Here is a 20,592-nt window from a genome sequence, read left to right on the forward strand (position 1 = left end):
GATGCATAGATATATTTTCCTGCCTGTTAAAGCTCAGAGAATGATGATTTTGGAGAAAAAGATAAGTATTGATACCACTCTTCTATTTCTGAATTCTCATTGTTGGAATTTTTGTATATTCATTTCAAAATGCTCAACTTTCAATGTAATTTTTTATAGTACAGTTAATGATTATGTGGTTTAAAATACCATAATTATTCTATTAAAATGTTTTTTTAATCTGGCCATAAATCTTGAGGCAAATACTTTTCTATATACAAGTTTTTGTTGTTGTTGTTGTTTTGCACAATTAGCATAAAGGTTTGGTTGAGTGACATTAATTTAAACAGCCATTTTATGCAACTTGATTATGAACAAAATGTCTTCATTTATTTTAAAGGCAGCTGTAGTGCTTGTGAAAATTAATAGTGAGCAGTGAGGCTCAAGTTTATTTATATTGTGTCTTAAAATAAATGCCTCCATTGTTCAGTTGGGAGCAAGGAATTTGGATTGAGATATATGTAATGCAAAGGGAATCAGATCAGATCTGTGCCAAGTGGAGAATTCCAGATTAAAGATCCTGAGTTCTTTTCACTGTCATTCTGCTGATACACTTCATGCCTGAGGCACAGCATTCCAGCAGCACATAGTGATCTCAGGCCTTCAGTGTGAAGTACCTCAGTCATGTTTTATGGAGCTACTGAATTCTCTTGTTCATGAAGGTGGAAGAATTAGAGCTGAGCTGGGGGAGAGGGGTGTAACTTAAGTGAGTTTTATAGGTGTGAAATAAACACATTTGTGAATTGCTTGAAGACATGTCATGCAGAAGATCAGTACTGCAAAATGATTAGAATGATCTTGTCAGGAAGCTCAAAGAAAACATTGCTGTCCTTTCAATCTCTGAAAGATATTAATGGGACTATTTATGTGCTTAATATGAATGAGGTTTTTTACCTTGCAGAGCTGGGATATAAAGCAGTATGGATTTGTTTTAGTCAATGAAAATTCCCTGAGGTCTTGTTGTGTCATTCTAGCTTGAGAGAGTTGGGAGCAGGAGACTGCAGAGCTCAGATGATCAGCATAGATTTACGAGGTGGGAATCATAGGTGCTCCATACCATCTGGTATCACGTGCAATCTCTTGTACTGCATCATGGCGATACACATCTCCATCAGTTAGATTTGTGCTGCATTCATCCCACAGTATTAGTGCGTAAGCTGTGTGAAGTGATGCCTAGAAACTTCTGTCTTGATTTTATGAGAATACCAGACTGAAACCGGTATTACCCCCTTTATATGATGGTTGTGAGACTACCACTGAAATGCCAGTTATGGCCTGTGTATGTTTTAAGTAGGACTAAATCACATTAAAACATCAGAAATATGCTTATCAAAGCAGCTTCACACAAAGAAAGTCAAGTGGTGACTTGATAGTGGGCTATTGGTAGTGTGCACAGAGGAAAGGTTTTTCTCATAGTCGGCATCTCTTAATCTGTTAGATAAAGATGCAGCAGAGACCAGTCTTAAGAAACTGTGGTTACTAGCAAGGTGCAGATTGTAACCATGTAATCAGCTATTAAAACACTTAGCTGTCGAGGTGGTAGCTTCTCCATTTCAGTAAGTCTTTAAGTCAAGGTTAAATTCCTCTCCAGAAAATACAGTGCATCTCAGATACTGTGGACTAGATGGAGAAGTTGCTAGTGAGATTCAGAGGTCAGATCACACAGCAGCTGCCCCTTCTGATCTGAAGTCTCTGGGATGGAGACACAAAATTCTCTATATACCTTAATTCTGGCCTGTTTCTCCAGGCGTCGAGAAGTTCAGCACCTTGAGAAAACACTTGAGAAGAGCTGCTGCTCAGGTGTGACCCAGTTCTATTTAAACAAAAAGATGCCTATTAGGAGCAGTAAAACGCTACATAAACATCCTAACCAAGATGGGCACTGGACACTGCATTTGTGCAGTACAATACGGGGTTTTAAATCACTCATATATATATTTCAAACTTCTCAAGAATGAATTGAGGAGCTCTTTCTGATGAGGACTCATCTGGGGAAAATAAATAAATCTGGCCTGGAAAATAACCATGATGAGATTGGTAGATTCTGTTTAATGAGAAGATTCAGGCTGAGAGAATCAGTCAGTGAACGTGATGAGCAGATGCTTAGCGCTTTGGTTAGATTTGTGTTTGCATTCCAAACTGAGATGGCTAGAGAAGCTTCAACGTTTGGAAGTTCACCAAACATTTTCTGTATTTGTGTTAAGTGCTCTCTGACATCAATGCTTTCCAAGTATTATGTTAAGTATTATATACCATGTTAAATTCTGGGTTCTTTTTAAGTTACCTAAGGAGGTTGCTGCAGAGAGAAAATATTTTTCTCTTCTGTAGTTTTGTTGCATTCAATCATAATTATTCCCATCTATCTTGTTGCCCTAATGTTGACAGAGTTAAGCTGTTACCAGGCTGCATGACTCAGCGAGTTTCTGCCTGCAGCTGTGCTGGTGCATTTCAGATGGTCAGTTGGTGTAAACACATGCCTTGCTACTGAGATTTCACCTCTGTACAGGGTTACCTCTGTTCAAAGCACAGCTAATAAGTCAGTGATTAACAGGGCTTGGCTAATGCAGTTCATTATGTTATGCAATTTGGATATTGCACCTCTTTTATCCAGTGGAGAGTAGGGAGAAAAAAAGAGGGGATCGGGGAAGGAAGAAAAAAGGGGGGATGCTGCTGTGCCTTCTGTACTCTTGTTCATCTGAGCTTGCTGTAGGCCTGAGTGCTCAGAGCCAGGTCATGTCATGAGACTGAGTTAGGCACAGCAGAGCTGTAGCTGTGGCCAGCGCCTCCACCTTGCTGGAAACCGCATTGCAATTAAACTCCCCCAGCATTTACAGGGTCCCACTGTGTGTCCCAGCACGGGGAAAAAGCCGAGGCTGGAGCTGGCCGCACGCGCACGGGGATGCTGCTCGGCCGGCTCGGGGCGGACTCCTGCCCAGGGGAGCGCAGTGCTGCCCCGCACCGACACCTGCGGCTGGAGGCAGCGCATCCCCGTGCGGCAGCAGCAGGGCGGCTTTTAGTCGAGGGCCTGACGAATTGCAGTCAGTAAATGGAACCCCAGTAAGTGCATTTCACTAGTAACCATAGTATTGGGAAGTGATCGTGAATTATTATTTATTCAGGATCCTTGCACTGTAAGTGCTCGCCTGCCATCTGCTGGTAGCGCCAGCCGCAGCACAGAGCTGTCCTCGAGCGGCCACACACAGGATCTTAAGACCTGTGCTAGGGGCGGCTGTAGGCGCTGTGCCCGGCAGGGTCCCGCTGGGGGGGAGTACCCGCGCGGTGCCCGGCCCGAGCCTGCTCCTGGTCCTGGTCCTAGTCCTGTCCCTTCCGGGTGCCCGTAGCGGGGCGGGGCTCCGCGGAGCAGGGAGACGGCCATGGCGGCGGGCAGCGCCATCCAGATCCCCAGCCGCCTGCCGCTGCTGCTCACCCATGAGGGCGTCCTGCTGCCCGGCTCGACCATGCGGACGAGCGTGGACTCGCCGCGCAACATGCAGCTGGTGCGCAGCCGGTTGCTGAAGGGCACCTCGCTACGCAGCACCATCATCGGCGTCATCCCCAACACCAGCGACCCCACGTCCGACTGTGACGACCTGCCCTCGCTGCACAGGTGCCGCCGCCTGTCCCTGCTCTCGCGGCCCTCGGTCACGCTGCCCCCGCCGGGGCCGCGTCGGTACCTCCGGGCGGCGCTGGGTCGGGGCCGTGCTGCGGGGAGCGGAGATCTGTTCACGGCCGGGGGAGCTCGTACGCGTGGGGCGGGGGCAGCGCCGTGCGGGTCTGCTGCTGGGCGAGACCGAGATAGAGAGCCGGCCTGGACAGAAAGGCGATCCTAGAAAGCGATTCGGGGTCATTAGGGCTGCACAGCTTATTAGTGGTAGAAAGTTATTCGTGATAGAAAAAGTTCGTTACTTTGTTTAATAAAAGTAAGGTGGGAGATTCAGTTCACGTGAAGTGGAAGCTAATTGTATTTCTGTGGGATCAACTGTGTGTAGATTTAACGTTCTGTGTTCCTTGCAAGACTTATTTCCATCAGTGGATTTAGTAAGGTTTTGCAGTTTAATTCTGCTTAAACAGTTTGTTCAAATAAATGCGATCTAAAACGTTAGTTTTGCATAAAACAGGCAGTTTTGCTAGAAAACTTGCAAACTGTAAATTATAGAGACTTTTTTTTTTTTCTGATGGGTAGAGTTTGAGCAGAAACGTGAGTGTTCAGTTCCTGTTCCAAGACCTGTAATCTATTTATGAAAATTTTGCATCTTCCAGGTGGGATGTACGTGTTATATTGCCATCATTCATAGTTCAGTTGGCTTGTTGGTTTTATAAATTTCAAGGCATGGTGTCATTGGTTTCTGTCACAAAGGCTGTGGTTACCATTGCTGTTGAGGAACAATGATGACCTGTGAGGTTGCTTCACGTGAGGGGCACATTAAATATTCTGTGGAAGGTGACAAATGACATGAAGGTTTGATCTGATTTCAGGATTGGCACTGCTGCTTTGGCTGTTCAGGTGGTTGGTAGCAACTGGCCCAAGCCACATTATACGCTGCTGGTGACGGGCCTCTGCCGGTTCCAGATACTGCAGCTGCTGAAGGAGAAGCCGTACCCTGTTGCGGAAGTTGAGCAGTTGGATCGACTCGAGCAGTTTACAAATCAGCATAAGTCTGAGGAGGAACTTGGAGAGCTGTCAGAACAGTTCTACAAATATGCTGTGCAGGTAAATTGGTTTAATCCCGTTTGTTTTAAATCAGTGTACGGACACACAGATTTTGCTGCTTTTTTTTTTTTTCCAGTTTGCTGCTTCTTCTTTTTTTTTTTTTTTTCTGTTTGCTCTTCTCTCTTTGTACTTCTTACACCTTTCAGTGAAAGCAGGATTTCAATTCTTCTGGAAAAGTATTGTCTTTGGTATGGCTTGAGATATCCGTGTTGAGTTTGAGGGTCTCAATGCAGTTCATTTCAGGATGCATCTAACAGTTAACATTGCAATAACTTTATAGTAGTTTGTATGTGCTGGTACTGTAAGTACGTTATAGTAAAAAACAAAACACATGTATATATGTGTTTGTGTGTGTATTGCTTTTAAGAAAGTGTTTTTCCTAAAATTTGTGGTACATATAATGGATTTTTGAAGCTATATATTATTAAAGTAGAAAAATGCACACCTGAATAGAATCTTCATAGACACATGCTCTCAGGTGTAATGAATCTAGTGTTTAAAGAAGGTATAGGAGAAGGTAACTGAAGATAATAGAAGATGTAGGCATTGAAAAAAGCACTAGGAACAGTGATGAACTTCTTGGACTAGTGTAAAGCCCAGAGTCTTGGTTGCCTATTCCTCTTCTGTGTGCAAATCTTTTCCCCAGGACATTTTTGCAAGGCATTTATGCATGTTTCATTCTTAAAGATGCAATGCTTTTTAAGCCAGACTTGCTTAAAAAAAAAACATCCAACAACTATGAATATTGTTCACTGTGTGTTCCTTACAGTTGGTTGAGATGCTGGATATGTCTGTTCCTGCAGTTGCCAAGCTGAGACGTCTACTGGACAATCTGCCTAGGGAAGCTTTGCCAGATATACTGACTTCAATCATTCGTACATCCAACCAAGAGAAGCTTCAGGTATATTATGTCCTTAAACTGTTCTAAGGTGAAGTATTTGCTGCTTTTCTATAGATATGATCAGTTTTAGGGTAATTTTGATAGGTGGTGCTAGTATTGTGCCAGAAGGTATTTCTGTTACAACTGAGCAGGAATACTTTTTAAAAGGTTTTGTACTCTTGCTTCAAATATCTTTCTGTGTACCTTTACATCAGAATTCACTTAAAAGCTAAATGAATGTAGACAGTGAGGGAAACTGTTCATTTATCTGAACGAAATCCAAGCCTGGATTTCATAGAGTGTTTTGGGTTGGAAAAGACCTTTAAGACCATCTAGTTCCAGTGTCCCTGCTATAGGCAGGGACACGTCCTGTAGCTTAAACTGTGTTGCTCAAGGTCCTGTCCAGCTTGGCTTTGAACACCACCAGAGTAAGGGAAACCATGACTTTTCTGGGCAACGTGTTCCAAAAATGTAACCAAAAGAAAAAAGACACTCTAAAGAGGATAAAAATTTACATATTTTTTGGTATTTTGGAATTACTTTGTAGTTTTGCTGTCCAGACCTTGAAACTAGGTTTTGTATGCTGTATTCTTTTATTGATACCTTGTTTTTTTCCCCAAATCCCAAATTCCCTTAATTGATAACTCTGATCAAAAGACTGTGATGACATCTTGTGTGTGTTCCTCTTCAGTGATGAATCATTGATGTGAATTTGTGGGCCTCTCATAACTCCTTGCTCTTAGATTCTAGATGCGGTTAGGCTGGAGGAAAGGTTCAAGATGACTATACCGTTGCTTGTTAGACAAATTGAAGGACTGAAGCTTCTTCAGAAAACAAGAAAGCCCAAACAGGATGATGATAAAAGGGTACGGACCTTAAAATCTGGGACTCTTAAGCGTCACACATAAATATAATGATGCACTTTTAAAAAGACTAATGAAAACTGTAACTGTAATCTATGCAAGGTTTTAACTTGTGGCCATAGTATTTAGTGCTCAGACTGTGTCAGTGGAGAACACCCAGCTTGCAACTTTGGCTGTTCAGACATCTGAAAAAGAAAACTTTTTTTTTTAAAGCTGCATGGGCATCATTTATTTCATCTGAGCACTTTCTGACCTCAAATAAGTGCTCAGGTTCCATTAAAGAATCGTTTGATAGCCTTAACTTGCATGATATATGCATGCTTATACAAGGTGTGCAATTTATTAATAGCTTTAAAGGTGAATCACAGCTTTTGAAATATGGATAATTAATGTGTGTTGTGAAATGTAGTTTGCTTAACTGTGACAGGCTGCACTTTAGCTGCATCTAATTGTACGTGTACAGTTAGCAAACAAGAAATAATTAAGAAATGAAAAAGAGTAAGATAGATTACTTGCTTGTAAATATTTTGCTTATCCCACCTAATAAGATGGGCTGCAATGCCAGCTTTGCAAAGTATCACAATAAGTTCTTCAGTTTTATTTTCTGTTACCTGCTAGATTATGGCGGTTGACAAATGAACTTAGCAAATAAATACAGTAAAATAAGAATGGTAACTTTTTAAAGTAGTACCAATAACACTTTGTTTAACTATTTATTGGATTAAAATTTTTGGGCTTATTCTGCTAAGTAGTTTCTCCCAAATCCTTGCATGTTTTTCTCATGGTTTCCATTCGAAGTCAAAGTACTCACCTTATTTAAAAACAAACAAAAACTGTGGTGCAACTCTCTGTTACCTGTTCCATAGGTTGTAGCTATTCGTCCTAATAGAAGAATCAATCATATTCCAAGCACCACAGAAGATGAGGAGGAGGAGGAAGATCATGATGATGTTGTCATGCTTGAGAAAAAGATTAGAACTTCCAGTATGTCAGAACAAGCTCTTAAAGTTTGTCTTAAGGAAATAAAGAGGTAGGAGAATTGGAAATGGCTGTTTCTTTTCTTAATATACTTTTTAGAACAAGTCTTGCATTAACATTTTACTTAATGATATATTAGTACTGGTTGTGTTTTGGAAATAATTTTTAGAGGTTTATTAATTTGCTGCTATTTTGTTTCCAAATTTCCTCATCTTGGAACATCAGAGAGGATGACAACTAAGAAGCTTTTCACATGTGACTTATGAATTAATACAGCTTTAAACTGCAAGCTCTAGATCTCTATGTTATGAAGTGAATACTTCAAAAGAAAAGGAGAGGGGGCAAATAACACCACAGTTGTTAATAATTAATGAGAAAAGTGATCTGCACATTGATTCTTTGTTCCTTTCTCTGTGAGCGTATAACTGGTATCGGTGATGATAAGATCATTTAACAACCTCGCTGGTGATACTGTGTGTATATGCATATGTATATATACTTATATAAATATACTGTGGTGCATGCATTTTGAATGCAGTGTATGCTTAGGAAGATGATACTTGTTTTTTTTCTGTGAATATCATACAAATAAGCTATCATTATGCAAAGACAAATCTTATAGTTGATGTAATAGTGACTTTTTTAGTATTACAGGTGTTGGGATGTAAAAGGGTTTGCTAAATATTTTTTATTTTAATGCAAAAGAGTGTCTTAGTTTGCAGTTAGTTCCCCATTAGCCTTATGAATTCTATGCATGTACTTACAGATTGAAGAAGATGCCTCAGTCGATGCCAGAATATGCATTAACAAGAAATTATTTGGAACTTATGGTAGAACTGCCATGGAACAAGAGTACGAAAGGTAAACCCTTCTGTTATTGGTGACTGTCTCTTGTGCAGACATTTGAGGACAAGTAGCTATGATGTAAAGACAGTAGAATGTACTTAGATCTCTCTTCCAAATTTTTTTTTCATTGTCTCATAGTAAAATGCTATGAATGGTACTCAAGTCTTGCAGTTTACCATGTTTAAATAAAGATCTGTATACTGAATAGCCCATGTAGCACAGTTGTACACCCAAAAATGTGAGTTAAACAAGTAATATCTACACAATAAAATGGCAGTGTTATTACATGCAATCTGTGCTATTGCATACTTTGTTATTCTAAGAACAGAAATGTGATTACATCACAGTGCAGTAGGTGTGTTTTCAAAGAGGTTGTGTTGTATAAGCAGGTCTTTATGGGAGTCAAGACTTCTGAATATTTACAGCTTTTTTTTTTTTTTTTTTTTTTTTTGCTAACTGCATTTCAGGTAGGATTAATTAAATCATATTGTATTACTATGGCAACACAGTGAAACAGTAGGAAACAAATCTATACTGTGCTTCTCAGAATGGTGGGTTTTTAGATTTTTCTTACTGGAGTGAAACACTGGAATTGTTTTCCGCTTAAATTCTTTTATTAGTCTCAAGCAGGCTATTTTATAATGTCTGATTATTTTCTGTTGGGACTTTGTTTTCATGTCTCACTGCGAGCACATTCATAGCATATTCAGCAGGAGTGATTGAGATGTCTCTGCTTCAGAGACTGTTCTGGATGACAAGAGTTGTATTTCTGATCTGGTTTTGAAAAAATTGAACCCAGAGTTGTTCCCCTGGAAAGCTGCTTAGGTGAGGTTTTTTCACATCAAATAAAGGTATTGTTCCATTTTAAAAAAACAACAACAGCAAAGAAAACTGCTGCTAATTGCCACCTCCTACAGCAAACAAAGAAGTTTTTTTACATTTCTGTAGCTTAAATCTTCCTGAAGAAGGTTCTGGTATATCTCACGTTGATCAAGTTTGTTAAAGAACAAGAGGATGAAAAAGCAAAGTTGTTAATTTTCATAGTTAAAACTTTGGGTACAACAGAAAAAAAAAAATAAGCATCAACTTCTTACCATTGATTCCAAATCTTTGAACAGAAATTGATATTGGTAATATAGGAATAGGATGCAGAAATAGAGATTATGGAAAGTGTAGACCAGCACGAGTAGATTCATTGGGCAGAAATACTTGCCACAAGTGTTCTGAAGAATGAAGGTTTGGATGGCATTTACAGCAATCTGCTTTTTAAAGAATGCACACACCAGCAGTAGCATGTCTGTCTTTTGCCTTCTTAATGCACATGGTGACATATGTTGACCTTTTTGAATTAGAGCCTAGCATGTTCACAAATCTACTTGCAAATATTTTCTTTAATGACTGAATGGTAAAAAGATCTGCCTACATTTGTCAGTATTAGTCAAAAAACCACAGAGTGGGTGAAGTGTTTGTTGACTCTTGTATCCTCTTGCACGAATTTGTTCTTCAGTCTTGCAGAACTACTCAGATGAGTGATGCTTTGGACTTCATGGGTAAAGGGAATAAAAACATACGTAAATGGAAAATACAATTAAAAAGACCTGGGAAATAAGTATCATTAATAGTTTTTTATTCAGTGGTTCATTATAAAGAATTACATGGTAGAATTTGGGTATGTAGTAATAGCTGTCTGTGAGTGAAACACACAGTTATTGGGATGAGGGGTTTGCATCTGCAGTGCATAGAAGCTGACGGGTAGGTTTGCACAGAGTTGATGGGCTTCATTGCTTTAAGTTTTCTCGTTTATGTTAGAGAGCAGAGACAGCTGCTTTGTGCCAGGAATTCCTGCTCTGTCTAAAGCACTAGTTAAAGTCCTTTTATTATGCGTGTCCATTTATCTCAAATTATGGTAACTGTAAAAACTAAACTTTTCCAGTCCTAGTATCACATGGGTGTTTTGCACAGTGCAGTCACTTGTAGTATTTAGCTAGCAATGCCTACCATTCAAGCCTTATGAGATAATAACAGACTGTAGCGTAAATGGGCAATGAAGACATAGGATTGAATTTATCTTTTGATAAGACTTTACGTTTTCAGATGCCATCTGTGAGATGATGGATTCTGACAAACGTGCGTGTTGTTCATTTGCTGTCCCAGGACAGATATTAAGATAATTTGAACCAGATTTTAAATCTGTGTCACAGTGAGAGAGTGTTTTGATTTTTGTTGTTAATTCTCTTATCCATAGAGTGATCTCTTTAGCTTGTGTTTACTTCTTAAAGAAATAAAGCTTATCATTATTTTAGCAAAATGTTGTGTGCGATGTAAATGTGAGTGCTGGGTGAATTATACTTATGAACATGTATGAAAATGTGGTTATTTCTGTTGCACAGTAGAATTGTTTCCATTGCTAAAGGTAAATGTGCTGATATCCTTTCTGTTGTTAACGATTGATAGATCGCCTTGAAATTCGTGCAGCTCGAATTCTTCTGGATAATGATCATTACGCTATGGAGAAGTTGAAGAAAAGAGTTTTGGAGTACTTAGCTGTCAGGCAGCTTAAAAACAACCTCAAGGGACCCATTCTTTGTTTTGTGGGACCCCCGGGAGTTGGCAAAACCAGTGTTGGGAGATCAATTGCAAAGACTTTGGGACGAGAATTCCACAGAATTGCTTTAGGAGGTGTCTGTGATCAATCTGATATCCGAGGCCATAGGTATGTATTTCCTTTTTTATTACAAGTAGTTCATTATTTTATTACAGAACATACTGATTCTTTTCATTGTTCATGAGAGTGGACATTCACTGTTGAGGTTTGTTCCTTATTCTTTTCTGCGGAGTGGAGGATGGAATAATCATACCTGGCTCTAGAACTGTGGCAAGATCCATGGCACATGGAATTCATATGCTTGGGATAATTAAAACTGCCTTTATGTTTCTAAATCATTTCATCTTCAGTTTTTTTTGGCACTGTGATTGAGATTTTCAAGCTGTAGGAGGGGTGCAAAGATTCAGTTAAATGAAGTAGTGTATGACTAACAACACATTATTTTATAACCATGTTTGTTACTAAAACCAGAGTAAAAACTGAGTGTGATCATTAAAAGTTGCTGGAGAATAGCAACTGAGTTACTAAGAATATTTCAGCCATGTGAGTGTGCTGTTTTTCCATTTCAAAAGGATGTTTGTACAGGGACAAACACAAAGAGTCCAATGCCCTTTCCTTGGGGCTTATTTTTTTTTATTTGCATCTCTTTACACATTTACTTCTCAGACTTCTAAATGATTTGTTTAAATTAACCAGTTTCCCATACCCTGCTGGAAGAATAAGGAGTAGATAACATAGGTAAGTAAGGACTAAACATGAGTGCAGTGATTTTGGTTCCATTGAGTATGTCTAATGATCTGTAAAACCATGCGATTTCTCCATACAACAGCTGGTACTTACTGCACATTAAAGCTATTAGTTCTTGATACCATGTAAACAGTTACTTTTGCCCCGTGGCTGTGCTGCTGGCCTCAACTATCAGAATGCACTATCAGTGTTGTTCCAGTTGCAAATTACTCTTTATTTTCGCGACATAAAGTGCACCTCGGAATTTTTACCACTTCACTATTAATTTTAATGAAATCTTAAATGCCTAACAAAAATTCATTTTGTGGTATCAGACTTAGCAATGTGTAAGCTAGTTCAGTGTGTGAATATGTTAGAGTACTGCAAATTCACAGTCACTACTTATAGGAATGTAGAAGACATAGTGAGAATCATACTGAAATGCTTGTGCATGTACTTCTGGCTATCCAGAGTTTAATATACTGTTGATGTACTGTTGATCACTTTTTAGACCAGAATGTGGGAGAAGAAACATTGAAACAGTAATGTTGTACTCGACACACCTAACTACACCTGGAGTTTGTGGCATGAATGATCATTTGTGAGGTTTTCTTAGGGTAGGTTTGATCAACATATCCAGAAGCCACTGGGGGTTAAAAATTGAGTAAGGTTGTATGTATGTTTGATTAAGTTGATCAGTTTCTTGCTTATAGCAGCTCTCCGTGGTTTATTGTTTTGTAATATCCGGCCTTTTTGCCTATTAGACATTAATGGAAAAAGAAGCAGAATTGTCCTTCTTCACAGGGTTTTGTTCCTTGTAATTCATAAACTGCCACTGTTTACTAAGTCAGAATTCTGGTGTTTCAAATTATTTAATGTATCAATCCTAACAACAAGCATAATGCAGCTACTACAAGTTGCTGTTTGATATTGAATCCACTAGGGGTTGTTGAATACTAAGCATTTACAGACATTAAGGAACTTCTTCCAGGGCTAAGTAAAACTTGAGCCTTTGTAAAAGAGAGACCAATGTATACAAAGCGGATATTATGGAAAGAAAGTAGAACTGTCATCAGCTGTTACTTAATTGCCAGTAATTTCTTAGTTATGTTGGTTTGGTTTTTTTTTGTTTTATTTTATTTTTGGCTTTGTATTTTTGTTTGCTTCCGTCATGGGGAGCTGCAGTCATGTGATAATTACTTTAAAAAGGTAGAAATTCAGGTGATTGTGGCTTCCATCATAGTATTTTTGCATGTTAGAAATTAATCTTTATTAATAAAATAAATACTTAAAATTAGAAAGTATTTGACCAGACGGGAAGAGAAAATTACCATCTAGAATTAACAGGAGTTTCAGGTGGTTCCTCTTTAGACACGTAGCAGAAGACAAACTTTGTGGTGGTTGGTAGTGGTCCCTTGTAACCAACTGCTTTTGAATGTTTCATGTTAAGTAAAGTCTAGCAGTTGAATGCAGATTTTTTTTTTTTTTTTCTGTGTTTCTGTTTCATTGTTTCTGTTTCTTCTTCTCAGATTTTATCAAGTTACAGCTGCAGCTTTCCTGTAATCTTTCTTTCATAATGTTGTTTTCATGAATAGATCCTTCAGGTTAATCCTGGTCTAGTGAATTGACATTATGCTTCTGATGGCAATCATGGAAGGGAATTACAGAAGCAGTCTAAAAGTCAAGAAGACACGTGCTCTTCTCAGAGTGTGACTTTTAAGTGGGCTTATTTTCTAAATATTGCATTTTAGGATCCCCCCCTTTTTCTCGTTAAAGCTCCTTTTTAGGCTTTAGGGCTTAAGTTAAGCATTCTATTAATGTTGCAGAAAAAGGATAGTATATGCATCTACTAATGTACTAAGGATTTACAAAGTGCACCAAATGCACTAAAGCATTGGAAAAGAAATTGTGGATGATTTTCACTTGCAAGCAGATATTACCTGAAATAGCATTCATTTCGGCAGCATGTAACTTGAAGGTGAAAGGAGCATACTGATAGATTTAGCACACAAAACAAAATATCTTGTGTTGCAGCATGGAGGGCAGTGATGTTTCAGTCCCTGTGCTGCTTTGGGAGAGGTATAGCTTGGGCAGTCTGCAGGCATCCTGCTTTTCCATTTAAGTATGCACCGTGTGGCTGCAAGTGGGGTTTCCATGGGTCGTTTTTGGGTAAAGATATTACTGGGCTGCATTCTCAAAATGAAGTCATCGTCTTGGTACAAAAACAGAACTGCTGTATCAGACGTGCATTTACCACTCATCTATACCGTATGTGAATGCTTGCTGTTCCATTTACTGATAACTTGTATTTATAAAAGCGAAAGAAGACACTCTGAAATAGTTGTTTTTAGCCAAAAATTTCCCTGAGTTTAAGATCTCCCCAGTACTGGTATTTGTTTTATACAAGAAATGTATGATCTTCTCTACTGAGTGTGAGCAGGTTTCTATTTTTATAAAGGAAAGATGTCACTGCACTATTTATAGTGGTGCTGGTGAGATTTCTTTTTCCTTCTCTCACCTCTGTGTGAGGCTTTATATATATACATACATATATATATATATATGTCATATATATCTATATGTCAGCACTTTTCAGTTTCTAGAAGTTTGGATAGTTTACTTCTGGTTTAGTCCTGTGCTGAGTATTTGCTCAGGTGCATCTGTGCATGCAAAGGTGTGCTTGCACAGGCCTTGTTGTGCTAGAAAAAAAGCAAACCAGGGTTTTACCTGTGCAAAGTAACTTTGTTCCAGGAGTGCAGAGTATAGATACACATGTAAAGTAAGTGCAACCTTTGTCCTTGCAAAAAACAAAACAAAACAAACCCCAATCTGCTGCAAGTAAGTTCATAAATAGTTTCTTTGGTGGTGTTAACTTTTATCTTTTCCTAATTTTGTGATTTGAAAACCAATGTAGTTCAAAACAACTTAGAACTTTTTGTCTTTAGAAAAATGTGAAGAAATTACCATGTTTTTACCAGTAATACTAGTACTGTTTTATGGGTTCTGATTCATAAACATTCCCAGTTTACACTGGGAGCTGTTAATTTCCCATCTGCCTTTTCCATGATACGTACCTCCCAGTTACAGCCTTGGTGTTTTTAAGGGGTGACTTTTCTCTGATCTAAAAATAAGTAGAAAGTTTACTGAACTACAGACCTTATCTGGCATGATCTGTTAAGGTGTTTTTTGTTGCTACGAGTGCCAGCAAGATTGTCTGCAACTTCCTGTCTCAAATGGAAAGCAGCTGATTTCTCTTTGTAGGCTGAATGCACGGAGAGAAACTGTGTGTCAAAATAATGAGCAAAGCCACACTTGTATCAAAATGCTAAGATTAGAATGTTATTTTTCTTCCTTTTAGCAGTAGCTAAAAGAATGGAAGTAATGACTAAGCGTCCTTACAGGCAGAAGCTGCTGTTCATAAACAGCAGTGTTCACAAGTTTCACAAGTTATGAGGCAAAGGTTATTGTCCAGACAGATAAATGGCCATATCTTCTTGTAATTATAATATATCATAGTGGTTTTATACATAAGTTTCTGCAGAGTCTGTCTTACAGAGGACTCTTGAGTTGCATTCCATAATAACCAGATAGGAATAAAAACGGGTTGATCTAGGTTTGTGATTTCAATGTAAAATACTAGGTTATTGTTTGTTGTCACTCTACAAGAGACATTAGCATTCTTTATTCACCCTGGAGATCTTGGGTCTGGTAATAGCATCTAATAGATCCATGTCTAATAAATGAGCATGTGTTGAAGACTTAGACTGTTATACATGGGAGGAGTAAATTGATACCTAGGCATTTTTAATCCTAAAATTCATATGCCCAAGCATATAAAATTACTTACTAGTGTATTAAGCACCTTGTGTAAAAAACAGAAAATTGCTGCAATGATTAGTTTGGTTGAACTATTAAATGATTCACTTCTGTGAACTTCAACTCTGTTTCAGTCTCATAATTTTTTGATAGCATTTTATAGGATCTTTTCATGCTTTTGGCAATGTTGACTGTATGCAGATGGAGAATGAAGTGACATGCTAGTATAATAGCTCCCCTGTGCAGATTCTGTGTTGATAATCAATGTGATGTAGTATACTTCTCAGTGGATAGGAGTGTACTCACTCACTGCAGAATGAGGCTTTGCACAAAAGCAGTGTGGAGACAAAGTAGTACATGCTGGCTGCTCCAGTCTCTAGCAGCTGTCTCGTGAAGGTGGCAATAGGCAAGCTGAAATTCTATTGCATTTCTGACTGCTTAAAAGATGTCACCAACCTTTATCTTTGCTCGGATCCACAATTAAATACAGTAACTTCATTTTTTTTTTTTCCCATCATTTGCTAAATATTAACTGACTCTGACACTGTTTGCTCTGTTTGCTCTGTGTTTGGAGGCTGAGTTGGCTTTTTTTGGTGTTTGGGTTTTTTTCTTATCAATTATTATTTTTAAAAAATATATTTAAGAACTTTTTTAGTATGTTTTGAAATTACTCTCATGGTATTTATTTCATCCTTTTAAATGTCATCCTTTTTGCTTTGGACCATATGAAAGCAGAACCTGCAATAAAGCCAGCCTGTTCTGCAGATGTGCTTTGGGAGGATCATGAGATAGGTGCTTGTAGTTCAGTGCTTCATGTAATTCAACACTTTATGCATCTCCTTCTTCTGAGTGACCAGCGTTTTGTACTGTTAATTACTGTATTTTGTTTAGTTGGGCTCAGGCAGAAGAGGCTGTGATAAATGCAGCATAAAAAGTCTCTATATGGATGTAAAATGGGGTTGCTGTTTGTATCAATAAAATTCCCAAATATGCTTCTGCTTGTTCATACAATACAAAGATGCTTGTACTGGTTCATGTGAAATGCCTGTAAGCCATTAAGTTTCCATATACTTAGATGCATATGTAGTTTGTCTTCCCAGACTAACTAGTGCACCATGGAACTTGAGCTTAAACCTGCTAATATAATTGCTTGTCTTAGTTGAGATGCATATTCTGTATTTTTTATCTGTTAGTTCCAGAAAGTTGTTCAGAAGTGGAAGAATAATTGGAAGATTGCATATTCTTATATTTTCTCATCAGAAGTTGTCTTTTGAATGCTTCTATATTTTTTCATGCATCTGACCCATGTTTTCCCCATCAAACATTTATTGCTCACAGGCGCACCTATGTTGGCAGCATGCCTGGCAGAATAATCAATGGACTGAAGACTGTTGGGGTTAATAATCCAGTGTTCCTTTTAGATGAAGTTGATAAACTTGGGAAGAGCTTGCAGGGAGATCCTGCAGCAGCCTTACTAGAGGTAAGAGATATCAAATTACTAGCATTTTTTGATTTGTAACTAAAAAGAATTAAAATACTGTGTACTGTACACTGAAGATCATTCGCATCTTACTGTCCTAGCACTGCTGAAGAGGAAAGGGGAACATGAGAATGGTAGTGGTGTAGCAAGAGTCAGCTAAACAGAAACACTTAAGGCTTTCCAGAGTAGACATAGCACTAGTGCACTTAATAATTTTGCTGTTGTGTACATTTAGAATTTCATTGTACTGATTTATTGTTTGCAGTATCAAAAACTTTTGTGTATTCTCTCTAACTATAGAGGCTACCATCCCACCACTGAAGGACTTGAACTGCGTCTGTGGTTGTTCTTTACCAGTTCCGGTCAAAATTGGTTGGATTAGTAAAATACATATCTAAATTCTTAGGGCTCATTTTGGCTGAAATGATTTTGGGAGTAGTCCTGGAAGGATTTCAGTTTCCAGTAGCTGGGAGGTTGTGGGAGGGGATGAAAGTAAATAGGTCTAGTGATATTTGCACACAGTGACATTTTAATGACTCTTTTACTGATAGTGCTTAATATAGAGCTTTGAGGATGAAAAATGCTGCTTGTAGTTATGTTTAGGTGTCACGTGCTCATCTGTGTGTGGCTTTCTACAAATAAAACATCATTTGACATTCTTTGGATGTCATTGTTTTCTTCCTGCTGGATAGGATAAAATTACCATTTTGGCAAAGCCGAGTGGTTCTTTTAAATTCAGTGTTTGAATGGGTTTGGTTTGAGAGCTCCGTTTTTGTCTTGGCATGTTAACATGAACTGGCAGTGCTAGTAAATAATGTGGCTTCACTTTTTTAGCTTTTAAAAATAACAGCTATGGTTCTTTACCTGTGTATTTTGCAGGTGCATGGTATATGTTTCTAGAGTACAAAGAAAATAAGCAAGGGAGACTAATCAATATTTAAATGAATTTTCTTTCTATTTTTCTCTTACAAGACTTTATGTAATCTTTGCTGTTAATGATAATGAAATCCATTTCTGCATTTGTGGGTATTTCTTTGTTATTTCTCCTATGGATGTTAAACTAAACTGACCTTACTCTCGTCAACGCGTGGATAAAATTATACCCAAAAGTCAAATTCCTTTAGCTTGCTGGATGTGGTTTGCTGGGCAGTCAGTCACTACTGAAGCAAAGATTTGGGGAAAAAATAAATAAATTTGTGTTTTGGTTACAAATCTTGAACATGAACATGAACGTTCATCTGTTAACTTTGTCAGTTCTGTTCAAGCTTTGTGTTGCTTCTTAAATTTGGTTTTCTTTCTATGTCCTGCAGCAGATAAATGATCATTTCTGTCCTTTTTTTGTCCAGTCAAACACGTGAAAGCAAACTAAATGAATCTGGTTTTGAAGTATTTGTATTTGAATTTTTGATGTGTTTTTGTTGTTGTTTTGTGGGGTGTTTTTTGTTTTAACTGCTGTGGGAGTACACTGTTTTCAACATTTTAAAGCCTTATTCTTAGTGGTACACAACTCATCTTCTGCTGTGAATTATCTTAGCTGAGGCTCACCAGGTTAGCTTCCAACCGTCTGCTTGGGCTGCAGTTTTTATGTAGGTTATTGCTAGTGCACCAGAGGTTGCATGTGGAAAAGTAATTGCTCTATTAGCCATGTCTGAGCTGCTCCCATGTGGGATCTGTATATCCCTCTGCTGCTGTCTAAACGTCCTGGAACAGGTGCTTACCTCTAAAAATGGAGAACTCATGCTTGAATATAACAGCTTAATTTTTGTCTGCTTTTGGTCATTTACATTGTTGGAAAGTGTTTCTGGAATGCACACAGATAACTGTTAGGTAGGAAAACTATCAACAGTGAGTGATCACCTAGATGACACTTTTTTTTCAGATTTCTGTTTCTTGTTTGCTAAGTGCTGTCATTACGTATAAGTGTTATGTCCTTTCTTCCTTATTGTGCTGGTGTGTTTGATGCTGTCTATGACAGAGTGTAGTCAGGAGGAAAACTATCCTACTCTGAGCTTGGAAGCAAAGCTCAGTGTTCCACGATTGCTGAATGTGTGTTAAGGTGCTGCTGCAGAGTTGTTGCTTGAGCAAAGCGGAATGTCATCTTATCCCTGGTTACTGTTCATCAACAAGGGAGTGCTTTAGTCTAAATTTAGGTGACCTCAGTTTAAAACAGAAGAAAATAGAAATGGATTCAAGCACTTGATAGTGAGTATTTGTATGCAGGAAATTAGACCAGGAACGTAGCCAGGCAATTAAATGTTCATGGAACTTCTGGATTTTGGGGTAATAAAATGCTGATATAGAGAAGCCTTTGTACATTTGTGAGCTGTCAACCATAAATTAATGAAGATGTTTTGTTCACTGAATGCTCTTTTTGTACTTAATATTTTTCTATTAGTTGAGTATCTGAAAACTTTTGAACTTGAACTTTGGCACAGGTACCTAACTAAAGAACAGTTCTGTTTGGTTTGGAAAATCTGTTCTAAATGTGTGGGTATGGTCCTGTTTTATGTCTTTCTTTAAGAAGTGATTATTGTAGGAAAGAATTATTAGTCTGTAGAAACTAAAGCCCATATATGAAATACCAGATACTTCACATACATTCAGCTTGCTTTACCTTTATCAGCTAGCATTGTTTGTACATGAGTAGAATAGCATCACTGTCTTATATATAGCATAACATTCTAGTTAGCAGTCTAGCAGTTAGTAGAAGCGGTAAGAATTTCTTATTATGAACTACCAAGAGAAAGAGATAAATGTGAATATAACGCTTTATGTAACAAAAAGAGCCCACCAAACTGCTTAAATTAATAGACTGGCATTTTGTGGAAATACTGTGTTGCCAGTGCAAAATGAAATAGGTAAACTAGGTTAGGATTTGCTGTTGAAATCAGTTTTGAAAATTTTTTAAGAGTACGCTTTGAATGGAAGACTAATGTTTGATATGGATCAGCTGTCTTTAAAGAAAGTTGTAGATACTCTGCTTGGATGCACTGTATGTGATTGTGTCCCCCTGCGTTTTAGGACTAGATTTTAGGATCAGGGGAGGCAACTTCCTAAGCTCTATTAACTCAACTGATGGAATCATTCATCAGTGCACTTGACTAGCCAGGAAACTTCATGACCTGTGCTTTTGTCAATAAAGAAAGGAAAAAAGGATAACAGCTGTCTGCTGGAGAGGTTAAGAAAAGAAGCTTTTCAGTAGCCTGTAGCCAGTGAATGATAACCCTCACAGAGTTACAGCCTTAGTGAGCTAGGATTTAGGTATATGCTTTGGCATGATTAAATATTTCAGTGTCAAGGAGGAAGTGTGATTTGTATTTTACTGTAGCCACAGTACATTTCCAAATATTCATCTAAAATCTTTGTAGAGTTTCAAAATGAAATCAAAAATTGTTCTACTTAAAAGAAGTTCTGCTTTGTTTTCAGTATGCTGGGCGGGGGGGAGGGGGAAGGAAAAGAATATTCAGAATTGCTTTTATGCTGCCTGGCTGAGAAGTGCTCAGATTCAATTTTTTTTTACAATTAACAGCACTGTTCTTGGCTGTAGTTCAAGTTAATAAGACAGGTGCGTTCATTTTGGTATAGGCAGATGCATTATTTTGACAGCAGTGTGCTAATTCTTAGGAGATGCTAAGGTCCTATTATTTG

The 20,592-nt window shown here is 38.2% G+C and overlaps 1 protein-coding gene across 1 annotated transcript in view; it reads left to right on the forward strand.

Moving 5' to 3' along the window:
* Nucleotides 1–3,355: 3,355 nt before the first annotated feature.
* LONP2 (lon peptidase 2, peroxisomal) overlaps nucleotides 3,356–20,592 on the forward strand; it is a 37,533-nt gene continuing 20,296 nt past the window's right edge. Inside the window, exons 1-8 of the mRNA XM_072346227.1 lie at nucleotides 3,356–3,646; nucleotides 4,516–4,750; nucleotides 5,520–5,651; nucleotides 6,374–6,496; nucleotides 7,360–7,523; nucleotides 8,238–8,332; nucleotides 10,772–11,030; nucleotides 16,803–16,944. Coding sequence (XP_072202328.1) covers nucleotides 3,414–3,646; nucleotides 4,516–4,750; nucleotides 5,520–5,651; nucleotides 6,374–6,496; nucleotides 7,360–7,523; nucleotides 8,238–8,332; nucleotides 10,772–11,030; nucleotides 16,803–16,944 — 1,383 coding nt within the window. The 5' untranslated portion in view covers nucleotides 3,356–3,413. The remainder of the gene's footprint in view (nucleotides 3,647–4,515; nucleotides 4,751–5,519; nucleotides 5,652–6,373; nucleotides 6,497–7,359; nucleotides 7,524–8,237; nucleotides 8,333–10,771; nucleotides 11,031–16,802; nucleotides 16,945–20,592) is intronic.

This window comes from Excalfactoria chinensis, chromosome 11 (assembly GCF_039878825.1).
Source record: "Excalfactoria chinensis isolate bCotChi1 chromosome 11, bCotChi1.hap2, whole genome shotgun sequence".
NCBI classification, from domain to species: domain Eukaryota; kingdom Metazoa; phylum Chordata; class Aves; order Galliformes; family Phasianidae; genus Excalfactoria; species Excalfactoria chinensis.